The sequence below is a fragment of the Macadamia integrifolia genome, chromosome 13, assembly GCF_013358625.1.
Source record: "Macadamia integrifolia cultivar HAES 741 chromosome 13, SCU_Mint_v3, whole genome shotgun sequence".
Classification (NCBI taxonomy): Eukaryota; Viridiplantae; Streptophyta; class Magnoliopsida; order Proteales; family Proteaceae; genus Macadamia; species Macadamia integrifolia.
In genome coordinates, this window is record NC_056569.1 from 12169464 (window position 1) to 12187786 (window position 18323).

At 37.5% G+C, this 18323-nt stretch overlaps 1 protein-coding gene and 1 long non-coding RNA gene across 2 annotated transcripts; one reads left to right on the plus strand and one right to left on the minus strand.

Annotated features, from left to right (window-relative positions):
- Window positions 1-7225: 7225 nt before the first annotated feature.
- Window positions 7226-8024, plus strand: LOC122060202 (dof zinc finger protein DOF1.5). Its single transcript, XM_042623398.1, has one exon. The coding sequence runs from the start codon at window positions 7329-7331 to the stop codon at window positions 7809-7811; it is 483 nt and encodes a 160-aa protein (XP_042479332.1). The 5' UTR covers window positions 7226-7328; the 3' UTR covers window positions 7812-8024.
- Window positions 8025-9827: 1803 nt separating this feature from the next.
- On the minus strand, window positions 9828-12173 carry LOC122059173. The gene is made up of 2 exons (XR_006133995.1): window positions 10607-12173; window positions 9828-10353 (listed from the first exon to the last, which is right to left on the minus strand). It is a non-coding gene; the product is annotated as an uncharacterized LOC122059173 (long non-coding RNA).
- Window positions 12174-18323: the final 6150 nt, after the last annotated feature.

Genomic DNA, 18323 nt, shown 5'->3' on the forward strand with positions numbered 1-18323 from the left:
GAGCTGACTCTCTGATTTTTGATGATTCCTTTTGTGTACTTGATATGTAAATTGTATTCTTTTTGTGTAAATATCATGCCTGCGGGCCCACATGTACTTAACCATGTAATTACAATTTGGGTATCAAGTATAATGGGAATATTTACAGGTAAACTAAGTCTTCCGCTGAACTGTTGAACACTTTCTTAGTTGTATGTGTGCTGTGGTGGGATGCTGTATCAGATGATCCTGGCAGGTTTGGTTTAACTGGTGTTAACCCGGTCACTGGCCTAGTTTTGTGTGAACGGGGTGTGACAGCCTATGTTATCGCAGATGCACTTGCGGCCTAGGTTTGGTTTAACTGGTGTTAACCCGGTCACTGGCCTAGTTTTGTGTGAACGGGGTGTGACAGCCTATGTTATCGCAGATGCACTTGCGGCCTTGGATGGGCACCTAGGCCGCATGGCTAGCTCACATCCTTAGATTTAGGATCTTCCACATCCTACCTTACTACAACCAGACACTTCTGATCTAAAAAAGCTATGCCAAAAGTTCCCTTTGACCAAAAAAATTATGTTGAAGACCCCCTTGACTAGAACTTTTTAAATCTCACAAAAGCCCCTCAGTCCATTAAAAATGTTAAAAATACTTTGTACAATGAGAGCTAATTCCATTTAGGTTTTGGATTTTCCTATTCGATTTGCGGAAAACTCTATAACTCTCTGGTATGGATTCAGATTGAGTCGAAAGAAAAGGGTATGGACTCGAAGCTCCATAAACTCCCAGAACAAAGCATCATTAGACTCGGATGAGTAAAAAGAATAAAACGCCCTTAAACATTACGAAAGTCGTAACTTCTTCATCTAATATCGAAACGGGATGAACTGGTTGTGTTGAAAAGAATTTTTTGTACTCGCATTGGGCCATGTAGGATTTGTTTTTTCAAAGAACTCATCTTTAATGCCAAAAATTCTACCGAGTGGAATTAAGCTAAACATACCAATTTTTGGCCTAGATATCCGCATTGCTTATCATGGATGAACTATACCACTCAAACATCATCGCACACAACTACCAACTCATCAAAGAGGCCAAACGTGCCACTTCATCACAATTGACCGTGACATCACTACCATGTGGCCAAGGTTGCCAACAAGGACAATCAAAGTGGAATTAAGCTAAAAATGTCAGTTTTTGCCTAAATATCCACACCACCTACAATGGATGAACTAAATCACTCAAACATCATTGCACACAATTGCCATCTCATCGAAGAGATTAAACTTGTCATGTCATTACTACCATGTGGCCGAGATTGTCAACAAAGACAACTAGAAAACAACAAATATGTGTAGTTCTTTGGACAACCACATTAATGGCTCAACCATACCTTTGTTGATCACACACACATACTCACCTAGTGCGAGAGTAATAAAGTACATGACTCTCCGTGAATAACCAATGCAGTGATCTAACAGCATGATCATTAGTGACCGCCCTCAACCGATGCCAAGTGCCTCTTTTGGTCTTCAAGTGATGAAGAAGCTCGTTCGTCCATCACTTACAAATAACTAAAAAGATTCAAAGGACTGATACCCCCTTTTTTTATTATTATTAACATACTCATGTTCTTTATTTATTGTATCTCAAACACGTCTATGGTTACCATACGTCCATGCTATCCTTAAGGTTTTTAAAAGCCCCTAATTGTGAAATGTGATTGATGATTACATTATACCTCCAAGATAAAACAATTCCCAATCACGTAAGATGCACTCCATTATGTGATTACACAAGAAAGTCTAAAGGATATACTTATTATCAGACATAAAGAATACTACATATATAAAGGGACTTGCAAAAACAAAACACATAGTTAGGAAGAACAAGAAAAAACTTGTTAATACCCCTTGTCAAATTTTCAGACCATCTATAATATTCAAAGACAATGTACCTTTTCATATATGAGTGTATATGTTCATATGCAGATGTGTTTGTTCATGTACAAACGTCTTTGTTTACGTACCTATATGTGTACAAGCATCTTTATACACATATGCAAATATATCTTTATACTTATATATGGGTGTAGACCCACACCCACACCTATCCACGGCATGAGAATATATATAAACTTTGACACTAAACATAAATAAATCCAACAACTTAAGGCAGATCATTTTAGCAAAGACAACATTAGATTCTCTCTATATATTTTTTTAGGGAAAAGGTTATCTAAGTCATTGAAATAAGGGATGTTGTCTATCTCTCTCCACCTCACATGAAATGACCTCATTGCTCTCCAATGCACGATGCCATTTTGTACCTCATTGGTGTGCTCTCTGTCGCTTGCTCATAGAACCCTCTCCCTTAAATTTTTTTTTAGGGAAAGTAGTCCTCTAAACAAGTAGCAGAGGTTTCGTTAGCAACTCTCTCTCTCTCTCTCTCTCTCTCTCTCTCTCTCTCTCTCCCCGTGTCTCACACACACATGAAATGACCTCTTTGCCCCATAATTATGAAACCATTCCGTCAACCCTCATTGATTTGCTCCCCTATGCTGCTTGCTTAGAGAGCCATCTCCCTATATATAATATATACTCAAACCATTGGAAGTTCCCACAATTTTACTCCTCATACACGGTTATTGCACAAAGAATCTTTGACCAATTTTTGTTCCTCTGATGTAAATAAAATAAGGCAAAGATGTTATTATGATATCTAACCTTATAGTATGGCGAAAGATTTACCAATTATGTTCTTATTATCGTTAATGCCCTTGTGCAACCAACCATGACTATATTTGTGTAGAAAGGGAATGAAGGGAAGAGAACTAATGTCGTCACAGAACTGAAATGAAAACTTATGTAACCATTATCGGTAATGATTGTATAGCTAACTCTAGGGTCGCGCTTGGTCCAACGATAAGATACGAATGTTACGACATGGGGATTAAGCGGTCAAAACAGTTTCTCGACATTCTCGAGGTAAGGCTGTGTAGTTCTCACACCTTCCTTCTCACTTCATACATGCGAGAGTCTCATGCATTGGGTACACTTTTTTTTATTGTGTAACTAACTTCAAAATATTTTAAATTTTATTTTACTTTGCATTCGGATCCTTTGAATTTGAAAATAAAAAACCGCAATTAGTTACACTGAATCTATCAAGGCCCTAACAAGGTTGCTCATTCTACCCAAAAAAAAAAAAAAAGAAGGTTGCTCACATATAAAACAGATCGGTGTTGGATCGATTCGTAAATAGGGGGACTTTAGTAATGAAAATATCAACCTCATATTTGTCTTATATATAACAACAATCTCTTGTCTTTTTTTGCCATATAAGATGGGGACACATGGAGATTAATCCTTACCAAATATGGTAAGAAATAGGTTACACGAAAGGGTTTTTTTTTTCTTTTCCATTCTTAAATCAATATCACTTTCCTTCCCTCTGTTTCACTTGCAATGAGAGCATGTAAAATTTGTAAGAGGTGGAGTTGGGAGACATAGGCTGCCAACATGGATTCGGCTCCTCTCTTGAGCGTTCATCTTTTAGGTCTTACTTATTGTTATTTGGACGAACATCATGTGTCCAGTCGATGATTCAACGGTTCTTAATGTCTCATTTTTTGAGTCTCTCTCAAAACATTGGATCATCATTTCACCACGTGATATTCATTTAGATAGCTATGGGCCAACTTGGGCGATAACGCTAAAGAGAAGAGCCGAATCCTGCCAACATAGACTTTGTTGGTTTTCCAAACATACATTGAAAGCTAGGTTCACTAAAGAAGTAGCCCAACTTTGCCCATTATTCATATCTATCCCACTAAACCATGCGAAACAAACAAGCACTAAAGCAATCTAACTGAATCACCCCAATCACATGGGAAATGAGCAACCAGAGATTCTCCTCTTTCAATGTAACTGACAAAAAAAAAGTGTCAATACATGAGATTTTCACTACTGCAGGATTAAGAAGTGGGCAAATGTACACAGTTTTACCCCTTATTTCGCATTAGATGATGTTTTCAAGTCCTTCTCTGTGTCTCTACTTTTTAAAAAAATAAATAAATAAACTAAAAAAATTCAAAGAACGATGGAGGTACCAGACCCAAGTAATTTTTTAAGGCAATTTGGGGCTGATCTATTGCAATTTAACAGTGGCAAGGAGATCTTTCCCAATAATATACGGATGTATCTGTACTAATAATAATAGGGTCCCAATCAGATAAGTATAATCCATCAGACTTACATGCAAGAGGTCCTTAACTGATGAAATTATGAGCACTAAGTGAACGTTGAAGTTTGAACCAATTATAATAAATCCCTCTGCTTGGAAGACAAATAAAATAACTCATCCATGGGTTGCCGATATGATTAGGGAAAATTATGAATTGTGTGGATAAGCGTACAGTCTCAAATTCGATTCCTGATCTGTACATTTACGATTTAAGTGAAGACCGTGGTGGTGGGTTGTTGCGCTAATTTCTCCCAGAATTAATCGAGATACATGTAAGCTAGTCTGGACACCTTGGATAACAAAATAAATTAAATTCTTTAGATTCGACACATATTTAATTTTGGATTTTGCTCAATAATTTATAGAGTTACAAAAATCTCACATTATCTAGAGATGTGTCACAAAATACACATAAGATGCAATCTCCCTTATATAAATTAACACATTTTAAAACTGTGAGATCCACCAGTCAAAGCAAACATATATCATGCCATGGGAGGGGCTGGTCACGTAACACTTCATGGTTACACCGATCCTTTATCAAGAAATCGATCGACATACCAGTTTTACCTACTCGACTTCTGTGTAATAGAGGATATGTTTGGTCTTCTAAATTATGAGATTGACATCAGTTGATGTTAACTTCATAATGGCTACTATAGTCTTTTCATTTGTTTTTTCCCCAATGACAACTTGGTGTAATCACACCACTATGGAAGAGCTGGTCACGTGGCACTTCATAATTACACTGAGCTTTTACCAAGAAATACATCAACATAATGATTTTTCCTATTAACTCTTATGTAATAGAGGGGATATTTTTAGTATATGAGATTGACATCAGCCGATGTTTACATCATAATGACTTAATGTTAGCGTCATAATGACTATCATTTGTTTTTTCGTTGGTGACAACTTGGTGTAACCATGCCCGCCGCCATAGATACACCGAGATCAATTCATTAATTTTTAATTTGGCAAAACAAAATGCTACTTTTCTTATAGAGTAGTAATCACAGTATCTATACATATATGTATATATTTATTTTTATTTTTTGGTCAACGAAATTGCTTATTAACATTAGGACTTCGAGCAATGACTCAAGTCAGAATCATTGTTTACAAGATATTGAGCAACAATTGGGGGGGTGGAAGAAGCCAAGCCACATTCTAGAGATAGACACAAATTAGGGCTGTGATATGAGATTTTCTTTAGCTCCAATAAAATGCCCACAAACATCTTTGATGACTACTATCTTCAATTCCCTGCTCTTTGGAATCTCTTACACTTTCACATTAATATTAATTTTTTTTTTTAATGAAATCTTGCAAATATTACATATATGGATCTTCAGGATTTTCTTAATTATTTTTTATTGGGTAGGTCAGCTCTTTGATATTAATAAAACTACTTACCTTCTCCTGTAGATATTAATCTGGTGAATGAAGAGCAGGTAGGCAGAACTCAACTTCTAACTTCTAACTTTCTCCAAAAAATTTGTTCAATAATAAATATTACTTTAATTAAAAAGATGAAATAAGGAAGAAAAGAATGACTTTTTTGGAGCATTAATTAAAGCAAGATGATGAACCATATGGATACTTAAAACTTTCCAATCCACCAAACAACATCTACTTTACTGTCTTATATTAATATTATTATTATTATTATTATTACTTTTTTTCTTCCTTTTTCCTCCTTTTATTCAAAGGAGGGGAGCCCCAAAAGGTTCTACTTTTCCCAGTAAAAAGAAAAAAAAAGGAGATGCTTCTTGTTTGAGTTTTTAAATAAAAAGTGATAACTTTTGCATTGATTGAATAAGATTCCTTAATAAATAAATCCCACATTCTTTTTTTATATAATAAATAAAATAAATACCACATTCATTGGCACTGTAACTGCACGTTCTATTTCTATGCAAAGTTGCACCCAAAAGAGTATTCTTTATTGGGTAAAGAATTTATGCATGGGAGATTCTTTTCATCGACACCGTAAAGTAGGGGAGGTGATGTTATGCTATTTTCACATCGGTGCCTTTCTCATTGAATTTAATGCAGGCCGTGATATAACCTTTTGTCTTCTTTATTTGAGAAAACGCCAATCTATAAATATCACAACAATCCTTGAAAGACAAAAAGATTACTTGAAACAAGTTGAAGATGAAGAACATTATTGTAAGGATTATAATATAAAAACATATCCAATTTTAAGGATCAAAGCATAAAAACACCATAAACAGTAACTTCAAGAGGACAAATATTTTGTATACCCATAGAAAGTATTACAAAGTAGTGTAAACTATGTTCTTGTAAATAGACCATTTTACAAATGGCCATTTGCCAAATTCTCTCTCTCTCTCTCTCTCTCTCTGGTTTTTAAGTTACAATGGAATTCCGCCACAGAAAAAAGGACCAAAAGAATAGCTTTCACATCAGAGAATGTGTAATTCTTGATGGGCTGAGTGGGGAATCAAAGACTAACAAAACTTGTGCATCCATCAAATGCTAAAGAATTCCTATAAGCTCATTCAGATGTCTACCTATAGAGGCCTATCTAATTACCTATAGATAAAATGGCATAAGACCTAATAATAAGTTAGAGGGGAATGATAAAAATGCATGCACCAGTAGAAAACTCTAATAAGATTCTTTAATTTGGCAATAAGATATCCATAATAAATTATAGAAGTAGATGAAGGTAGGATTCCTTAGAAAGCTCCATCTCTTTATTCTTTTATCCACCTTCTCCATTAATTTATTAGACCACTAATCAGGTTGAGGGGACCCAAATAGAGGAAAACCCTATTACCATGTTAGATATAATAAGCTGACATGGACTAAAAGTTCAACATCAGCTTTTTACTTAATGGGCCTTTGGCATTTTTTAATGACGTAAGCTTGTGGTCATCTCATCATCTTATGGACCTTTTCACATGGGTAGTGTGCTCCTATATATACAAGCACTTTCATGGCTCTTTCCCTAAAAGATTTTTGAGATATAGCTTTTACATACAAGCTTTTCTAGTTTCCAGTTTCTATTTTCTAGTTTCAGTTTCTAGTTTCTACTTATACATCATCTCATCTCTCAACCTCTTTCTCTCTCTAGAATGGCAGACACAGACAATATTGGCCAAGATGTACCAGGGTTCAAGCTTTTTGGCACAACAATTCCACTCCAAGGAAGACAAGTAAGAGAGGAGAGTTCTAAGAGTACAGTAGATACAATAGAGAGAAGGCCAGAGAAGATCATCCCATGTCCAAGGTGCAAAAGCATGGAGACTAAGTTCTGTTACTTCAACAATTACAACGTTAATCAACCCAGGCACTTCTGTAAGGGATGCCAGAGATACTGGACTGCCGGCGGGACACTTCGGAACGTACCAGTTGGTGCCGGACGGCGGAAAACTAAGCCATCATGTGAAGGGTCAACTGGGTTCTTTGAAAACTGTCTGTTTGATGCACCAGCAGTGAATCAGTTTGAGTTGGAAGGGGTGGTGGAGCAGTGGCGTTTGGCCACCACTAGAGGTGGTTCTCAGCATGTTTTTCCGGGAAAGAGGCGGAGCAACAGCTCAACTGGTCAAATATGTTGAATTTCTTGTGCTTCAAAGCTAATTGAAAATTTGAAACTTTGCTAGGAGACTGGTATTAGTCAATTATTAACCTTCTGATCAGTTCTGTCCACCATGAAAGTATATCCAATTCAATTAATATGGTAGCACATGATCAAGACATGTTGAAGGATCATGAAACAATCTCAATATTTTGATAACTAGAGTATAAACATATTCTCTTTCCCAATTATATATCAGCTGTTCACATGGCCATGTATGCATGGGTTGTTAACTGTTCCCACTTGTCTTCTTCCCAACAGTCAATCTGATCAGATACTATAGGGCCTGTGAATACTGATTAGATGGGGCATGATTTTTTTTTTTTTTTGATAAATGGGGTGTGAGGATGTCAATTGTTTCGGTTTTGATTTTTAGAGATGATTCAAGATACTAGACCTGAAAATTGAAACCAAATAAGGGATCCGGCTCCTCTCCAATGAATTGATCCTCCAATTCTCCTCCAACGACCTTTCAAGGGTTAGGAGGGTTTGCACAAGCATCCAACACATGTAAACACTTGGGGATGTGTGTTCAAGCTCTCCCAGTCCTTGGATGATCGTTAAAGGATTGTTGGTGTTAGAGAGGATCTTTTCTCCTACATAGAAGCCTGTTTTCCAAACAAGAGCCAACTTGCTTCGGTTTGAGTTCAGTTCAATAGACTACATATGAAAACCAAAATCAAATAGGAGCCCATTTTTCAAACCATAATCAAATCAACTTTGTTTGATTTTTATTCAGTTCACTATTTGGTTTTAAATTTGATTTTTATTTGTTTCGGATTTTATTTTAGATGTTTGGATCAATATTTTCATCTTCACCAATAAAATAAGAAAAAATAAATAAATAAACTCATTTGTCAGCATCATAATCTACTAATTTTTTTTTCAAAAAAAGGAATAGAATTTATGATGCACATTGATTAAAGCATCAAAAGACCTATGGGTAATTCAAATCAGTTTGAAAATAAATAGTTGATTCTGATTCCATTCGAATCAACGGTTTCAAACCTAAAACCAAATCTGAACCCACGCGAAAAATATTATAAAAATTTTGAAACCAAAAATCAAACCACTTTGTTTAGATTCGATTTGAGACAATTTAAATGACCGATTTCAATTTCGATTTTGGCCCTAAACACCCTTAAGGGAAAAACATGCTAAAATTCTGTGTCCTGATACACATCAATATGATCAAATCTCTTGGCCAAAAAATATGTTCAAATCAAAAGAGGTCTTAAGGATAACAACAAAGTTGACTAAATTATGGGTCTTGGAGTCTTAGGCTAAGCTTCATCATTATTAATCTCAATTGGTCTCCATGCTTTGTGTTAAACAAATATTTCATTGACTTGTCAAATCTAAATCATCTGCGGAAAATCTGTTACAATTTCAGTTTTTTACTACTTGTTGAGAAACTTCTGGCTTTTCTGGAAGTTGTATAATTTAATCTTCTTCTGTACTCCTTTTCTACTTTTTCTTTCCCTTTCCCCTTTTTCTTTTGGCAAAAGCCATATGGACAGGTTCCTTTCACCAATCAATTATAATTTTTTAAAAACAAACATCTCCTCCTAACAGATGATAAATGAAATACAAACTTATTGAGCAGAGGACTGTACAAAATAATATGCATTTTATTAGTGGGCCTGTGATCGTGTTTTTAGGGTCAACATCATATTTTAGTTGTCCAAATGTGCTTAAACAGATATCAAATAAAAATGGAAAGATTTCCATATCCGCCGACGAACATAAAATATTGAAGAAATATATCCATCATCAATGATTATGATAAATGAGGAGTTGTATATTAAGGCTTCCTTCTGGATTGATGAGCATTCTCCTTGACTCATTTTAAGAAAACTCAGCTCACAGTAAACAGATCAATTCACCTAATGCAACCTTTCTGGATCAATAAAAAAAATCAAGTCTCTTGAGATTTTATCATCTTCTTGCGGAGAAATTGATCCAGAAATATATCCACAGAGTCAAATATCACATGACCAATAAAAAATAGAAGTCTCATGTTAGAATGGGGTAAAATTATCTGTATTTGTTTCCTCGAGCAAATTCCAACTCCTTCCAATTACAAATCAGAATCTTGGTGGTCAACACCAGAAATGTTAATAGTTACAATGTACTTTCACATCACAAAGTTAATGGCGAACCGGACAGACCTTTACTCTTCAGCTTTTACAACTATGGGGAAAAGGACCATCTAGAATTACTATGACTGTAGCTTTTCAAGCTGGCAATCCATGGTCTGGAAAATAAGTGTAGTCAGAGACTTGGGTTTTTCAAGCTGGCAATCCATGGTCTGGAAAATAATTGTAGTGAGACTTGGGTTTTTCAAGCTGGCAATCCATAGTCTGGAAAATAATTGTAGTCTTCAGACTTGGGTCTTCTTTTCAACTACAGTCAAGGCTTCCTCAATAGCTTGAGTAAAAGCAGCAATCTTGTATGTAAAAAAGCCCACAAGCATTGGTATCAAATCTAGGTGCATCAACCCATATTCTGGCACCAGGAGGCTGCAAGGATTTTCAGACAATGAGGGAAAAAACAGGGGATTCAACCCATCATCATCAAAATAACTAAAGCAAGAATAACAATATAAATATGGGAGTTCAATTATAAAGAAGATTGGAGGTAGATGAACAAAAAGTGGAGAACTTTGTAACAGCGATGCTTCATCGTAGAATATCAAACCCAATCACAACATCCACCTTGCCATAACTAACCTAGTATAGTACAGTTTTATAATTATTTAAGTACTCCACTCACCCATTCCACCGGTTATAGATCATGACCAGTGCCACAGGAACCAATAGTCTTGGCTGTGCAATTGCTCCCCTGCACATGAACTTTTGTAAGTACACTAAGTTTTACAATGAAACAAAGAAGTTTGGCATGCTAATCTGAAAGAAAATGGGTACAAAGACAGAACTCTAGTGTTTCTGACGAGGTTATGGAAGACAGAAATAGGTGTGTGTACATGTACAGCAGATAACCCATGTCAGTCATGGACCACTTTGCTAAACCCTAAGTTGGTCATGACCTCTCCGATGTTCTATGGGTAACTCAAGTGTGTAGAAACTCCCCTTTAGTAGGCCACAATGCACACTTGGTTGATTGATTTCTTTATCAATCTTTTACAGTTCTTCAGACATACATAATGGCAGTCAAATTGAGTGCCTCAGGATTTCGCCTAAAGTTAGACAAAGAAAAAGTTTATTTCAAAGAAGAAAACGACAATAATTAAAAAAGAAGCTTCCATAAATGCAGAAAGCTGGGTGTGACCAATTCAAAGATTACAGTCACAGTTTAACTCAAGTACCCCCTCGATGGGCTATCTGGTATATCTGGTTGGAAGAAACAGGCCTTATGGATCATCTTTAGGCATCTATTCAAAATCATCCTGCTATTGACGGAATCAATAGCAGGCCTTCGTGAATTTAAACTAATTAACATCCCATTCTAAGCGGCGCGCGCTTGGTCCAACGGTAAGGTACGAATGTTGCAACCTGGTGGTCAAGCGGTAGAAACAGCCTCTTGATATTCTCAGGGTAAGGCTGCATAATTCTCCCCACCACCCCACCCCTGACCTTGCACATGCGGGAGCCTCTTGCACTGGGTATGACATTTTTTTAGCATCCCATTCTCATAAAATTCTGTTGACAGTTTACTTCCCAGAATCAGCCCCCAAAATATGTAAACTTTGCTCTTCAGTTTCCCCCAATAGACAGGACATTAGCAAAAACTTATAAATCAACCCTAAATAGCTTCCTTCGGGGTAAAGCTTCTGTCCTCCAAAAGGAAATTCTAGCCTGTATTTTCCCTCGAAGAATAAAATCCTTATGACTCTGTTTGGTTGCAAGGAAATTTTCAAGGAAAGGGAAATGAAATTTTCAATCTCGAAAAAGAAACTTTTGTAATCATTACCCATGTGAATCTATATACTACTTAAATTTCTTACCATATGAAATAAAAATAAAAATTAGTATTAGTATTAATTTCACTTTACTTTGCATCCAAAACTCTTTGCTATAAAATGTAAAATAAAAATTACATGTGAAATGTATCAATACTATTATTAATTTCACTTTACTTTGCATCCAAAACCCTTCGCTATAAAATGTAAAAATAAAAATTAGTATTAGTCTCACGTCTACTTTGCATCCAAAACCCTTAGCTATAAAATGTAAAATAAAAATTACATGTAAAATGTATAAATAATATAATCAACTTCAATTTACTTTGCATCGAAAACCCTTTGCTATAAAATGTAAAATAACATTACATGTAAAATGTATCAATACTATTATTAATTTCACTTTACTTTGCATCCAAAACGGCAAAACCCTTTCCTATAAATCTAAAATAAAAATTACTATTAATTTCACTTTTACTTTGCATCCAAAACCCTTTGCTATAAAATGTAAAATAAAAATTACATGTAAAATGTATCAATTATATAATCAATTTCAATTTACTTTGCATCGAAAACCCTTTCCCATAAAATGTAAAATAACATTACATGTAAATGTATCAATACTATTGCTAATTTCACTTTATTTTGCATCCAAAACCCTTTGCTATAAAATGTAAAATAAAAATTACATGTAAAATGTATCAATACTAAATATGGTAAGAAATTTCAGTAGTTATAGATTCACATGGGGTAATGATTACAAAAGTTTCTTTTTCAAGTTTAAAAATTTCACTTCCCTTTTTTAAAACTCCTTTGCAACCAAACATAGCCTATGGTTGCAAGGGAATTTTAAAGGAGAAGGTGGATACGATTTGTCTGAGTCTCCTTCCAGGGCACTTCGGCATGACTTTCTGACATGTGGCAGGTTGATTAGGGGTCCAAAGTTCACTGGGAGGGAGGGCATTGTCAAGTTTGGGACCAAATAAATTCTGTCATGTTAATATCAAGTATTAAGTATCTTAATACCACTCAAGGACAGATGATCCTGGGCTGCTGAAAAGAAGGAAAAAAATGGAAACCGTGCAATACATAGTGGGTTATCCAATTGAATTAGAGCCTGAAATTGACACTTGACCAATACAGAGCCTCCTCTACCCAGTGAACAGTTTGGATTGCCCCACTTGACATGCCACATGGTAGAAGGCAGGGGCCCAAGTTTCCTCTCCATCTCCACAGTCCTTTTTGCTGACTAAAAGCATAAAAAAAGAAGTGGAAAGAGAAGAAGGAAAAAAGAAAGGATAGGAAAGAAAGAAACAAAAAACACAGGAAATCTTCAAGTAGAGAACTAAGAAACATTTTCAAGAAAAGATAGCATAATATATTGACACCAAGAAAATATTTGTCTGTCAGTAAGGCCAGCATGAACTCTTCCAGTGTTTTTCTGCCGGTCACAAACCCGGATAAAGGAGGGTTAGAGCATCAAGTCGGCAGCCAGCACCAAAAAAATCTAGCCAAACCCTTTCTACATGGATTCTAGAACCTTAAATTTTCGACCTTATACTAGGGTGTCCCCGAAAACAAGGCGCTACAATATGACTCAGTTCTAGTGAATAGTGAGCAAGGGTTAGCTAGGGCGTCCCTTATAAGAGTTGGTGCCCGGATGCGGTGATAAGTAGCAAGGGTTCTCACATAGTGGATGAGTGGGGGTAAGAAAGCTAATCCAAAAGTGTAGGATTAGATTAGCATATTAGACCATAAGATCCTTAACGGGTAAGAGTCTAGAATTAATAGATGTTATGAGGAGAAGAAGAAGGATTAACATAGCTTGTATTTAATAAACTACATGAAAGAGTAGAAAAAGGCTAAGGATTCGGATGACTTTAAACTTGGTATACGGAGGGATAATGGTAATAGAAGTGGATTTGACATATTAGCGGTCTTAGTGGATATTGATTTAAAGAATGATGTGGTTGATGTTAAAAGATTTGGCGATAGACCATCAAGCTCGTGCTAGAGAAATAGATTGTCAATATAATTAGCGCTTACACACCACGAGTAGGATTAGATGAGAATAGTAAGTTATAATTTTGGAACACAAGGATGGATTAGTTCAAGGTTTTAGTCAAAGAGAAAATATTATTATAGAGGGTGATCTGAATGAACATATTGAGAGAGATCGTAGAGGCTATGAAGGCAAACATGGAGGAAATTAGTTTTGGAGAGAGGAATGAGGTGGGACTATGATGGAGATACTAATACAATATCAAACGTGTTGGACTAAAATCCAACTCAACTCGTTTGCTTCCCAACTCATATGTTTATGTCACCGGCACTCAAACCTTATAGTCACACTTGCAGATTTCACTGGTGTTCAGTCACTTAATCCCATTGTAAGCGAACCTTCAACCAAGCTGACAACCATACACTCCTGGCAATCTTCAATCAATCACACAAACACATTCGTGTGTCACACCTACCTCTCAACCACAAATGGGCATACAATTATGTGGCAAGTCTACACGGTGTGCACACTCATCCTGCAGACAAGGCACTCCATATACATAAAACATCCATATAAGCACATCCATAACACAAAATATAACGTGGTTCGGCAGTGTGGTGGCATCCACATAGCAATGCTACTAGGGCTTCGTATTTGACAAAAGTGTATTACCTTGGGAAGGGTTAACCTCTGGAGCGGTGACTTTGATCTCCACTCAATGCAGCCACAACCACGTTGTATTAGCACCACCGATGCTTCAATCCCGGTAGGCACTTGAGTATCTTGAAGAAGTTGGGAGAACTTGGGCGAGGGTTCTCCCTAGTCTCTCTCTTCTTTCTTCTTCCTTTCATTCTCTTCTTTTCTTTCTTTCTTTTTATAGACAATGAAGCTCAAGAATGGTGGTTGGAGGTGCAATGCAATCCCAAGCTCCCCTCTTCCCTCTCCAGGGCTTTCTTTGATTTCAAGGGCTTGGCACACACGTTCTCTCTTCCCTCTCTATCTTCTTCACTCATGGACTTCATTTCCCGTGTGGAGACCTTCAATGAAAGTTCTTGCAAGCTAGGCCTTTATTGAAGCATTTTGGCCCTCAAGAATGGAAATGGAGTGACTTGATGCAACTTCAAAACTCCCTTCTTCCCTCTTCTCCTTTTTCTATAAAATATATGGGTCTTAGCCACTCCATATGTACCCGAAAAACCCTAATTCACGTTCTTGGGAATTTTTAAGGAATGTTGGAAAAAACCAAAGGCAATTTTGACTTAAAATGAGGCAGAGATGCGCTCTTGAAGTTCGGCCAACAAGAGGCCTTCATTTAGCATTTTTGAACTTCATATCATGTAATATTGACCATTGATCTTGGTCAGTTACTTGGGCATTGGATGGGTATCTAGGTGACAAGCATCATGTCACTCAAAAAGGTGTTTGGATACCTTTCGACTTCTTTGATCATGAGCGTCTAATCAGGAAGAGATGGAAGGTTGAGATTTTCCAAGAAGGAATCATTAATTGTACCAATTGTGCATGTGCTTATTAAAGCATGGGCGTATTCAGTGCATTTCAGCACATGGGTTCACACCTGACAATGAGAAAACACAAGCGGCAATCAACCAAACTTATGATAATTTCCATAAAAGGCCCTTCCTCCTAAAAATTAAGGCCTCTTGTGGACACCCAATTTTTGCAAATTATAAAGCAAACCTTGTGGATACAAAGTGCTTATCGAGAGCACATGTCTTTTAACAAAAACCAAGCCTCTTTGAGGCAAATGAGTGAACACATGGGGTGCCATCCAAGACTTAGTCATTTTAACCCAAATAAGCCTTATGCTTGCCTTGGCTGCGTGCTCTGGCCTTTGCCCCGCAAGCCGCTAGGCACACGGATGGGGCGGGCCATACCTGTGGCCTTGGTTGTGAGCATTGGGGTCATGTTGCGTCCAGCCATGTGCTGCGGCATGCCACAGCGGTGCATGCGAGCTGCCATGCGTGTGTGGCCAGCCTTACTAGCTGCCACCACTCCTCCACCATGTCATATGGCACTGTGCCACGTCACCAAACATGAAACCAACTTCACCATTGCTGTCAACTCATCAGGTAGGGCTCTTTGGACCTCAAAAAGCATGCAACACCTCACTTGGACATTTTTCCGAACAGCTTGACCATTTTGGAGCAATTGTACAGAAACAAACATAACTTTCTCATCATAGTCAAATTGAGAAGATTCAAGTTGCATTGAACTCATGATTAGATGCTCCACAACTTTTCAGAACAACCCTTCTTCTAAAACTGTCATTTGAAATGACCAAAATGCCCCCAAAGCCGACCCAGCTGCGGCAACTGACCTCATTTTCTACTTGTTCACTATACACTGCCACTGTTCATTGTCCACTAGGCTGCCACATCATCTACATGCTTGTACTGATAATAAACAATTTGAATCACCCATTTTCTTCTTTTTCGTGTACTGATATGAAAAACTCCATATCTCCCTCATATGAACTCGGAATACAATTATTCCAATTTCATTGGACAGTCGAAGCACTACAACTTCATTGTTTATGTCCTCTTCCAATCCTGCCACTTGACCCACTCAAGTTGACTATAAAATGGACAACATTAGCATAATCTATGGATGTACCATGCGATGTTCATGTACACTGTTATCAATGCTGCCACTTGCAACCATTGTATGACCGTGTAGTGACTTGACAAACACTGCCACTTGAATCCGAAAACCTCTCTAACACTGTCAAACTACCACATGTCCTGAACTCTCTGCCATTTCCAACTCTACTAGAACACATGTGAACCCAGTCACACCACTGTAGATGCCCTACCACACTAATACATTGCCTACACCTCTGCAATTACTGTTGCCACTTGTACACCTCTGTATTCACAACTACCATCTGTACTACCACTCTGCTAACTCAGGCTGCACTGTGGTGCACTGTGTTGACAACAATGACAGCACCACATGCACTATGCGTACAACAATCTCCCCCTTTGGAATTGTTGTCAACATACACAATGAGCAATATCTCATCAATATATATATCGCTCAAGCATTTCTCTCTCCCCCTTGACAATAATTGCAAAGGACTGAAGTGAACTTCCCTTCACCTTCAGAAGAGAATCTCTCCCCCCTTTGACAAACTTATCAAAGAGCTCATCATATTGGACTCCCTCTTAGTCCAATCTCTCCTTGCACTTGAACACCTCTGCCTGAGAATTCTCCCCCCTAAATGGAAAATATTTCTGCTCTACTAATGTCTCTCCCCTACATGTGAGAACACCTCTTTGGCTTCAATACCAAAGCACTGCAAAAATTACCTCATGAGTTTGACTAGAAGAAAAAAATATATATCTGACAAATAGCCAAGCTTCCCCTGACCATGACATCTCTCTCTAGAGCAATCTCTCCTAGTGTGAGATACAAGCACCTATAGGAGTTCTCATATGCATTTTCCCAACCCTATAGATGTGAGAGTTCAAACTACATAGGAATGCCCATACACATCATCTTTCCTATCCTATGAGTTGAAAACTCAATTGCTCAGTTTAACCTCATATCTACCACAACATTGCTCATCATATACCAATGTTACCTCAGGTGGATACTCTCCATCCACATCCATCTGCAGTACACAACTGCATACCTCACTAGTTGCCTCCACTATCTCTCCTCTGCATCCAGTCAAAACAATACCACTCCCCATGTCAGATAGCCAACCATTCTCACCAAAAAACTGGACTCTAACACTCCCAATAGCCAACCATTCTCACAAAAAAAATGCACTCTAACACTGACATAGAGGATGATACCATACTGATTTGACACACATATTGATGCACTAAAAACTTATTATTGGCTGCACACTCACAACACCACTGCACATCTCATCATTGACACCTCACAATATTGCTCTGCCCTCTGACTGATATCAAGTTCCTCATTTAATGACTGCCCAACCAAGATGCAACACTACTGAAGGACTGCCCCATGTGTCAACTAATGATTCCAAGAACTTCCACCTTGGACTCCTCTGTCATGCCTAGAGTCCATTTGAGAGCACATGTATTGTGTTCCCCCTCTCCATCTGCACCTAAGTGCACCTGGTGCTTGGGAGGTGTGCCCACTCCCATACCCAACACGGGTGATGAGAGGGTAGTAAGTGCAGCTGCACACACCTCTATGTACCCCACTCTCCATATAATCTGACCAATTGCCTTGGTCCTCTAACTACGCTTCTTCACAGAAGCTTTCCTACTCAAACTGCCTCTCTACTTAGTCATTATCCTCTTTCCAACCAAACCAACTATAGATCTGACCCCTCAAAAACTTGCTTGTACAAGTGCCAAACTGACATCTGCCTTTGCTTTCAAGATTCTGTTTAGGCCTTCTGCTTGGTTTATCTGATTGGTGCCTATGTCATCTGTGTGCCCTTCACTCTCCACACGCTACATGTCTGTTCACTGTTGTCTTGGCCTTATAATTTAGACTAGGATAGGGGTCTAACCAAGTCTCAAACTACAGGAACTTTTAAACAAAGAACAACCATAACCAACCCA

Bases quoted from the DNA above. Each gene is read 5' to 3' on its own strand.
- LOC122060202 (XM_042623398.1), top strand. From the start codon at position 7,329: ATGGCAGACACAGACAATATTGGCCAAGATGTACCAGGGTTCAAGCTT.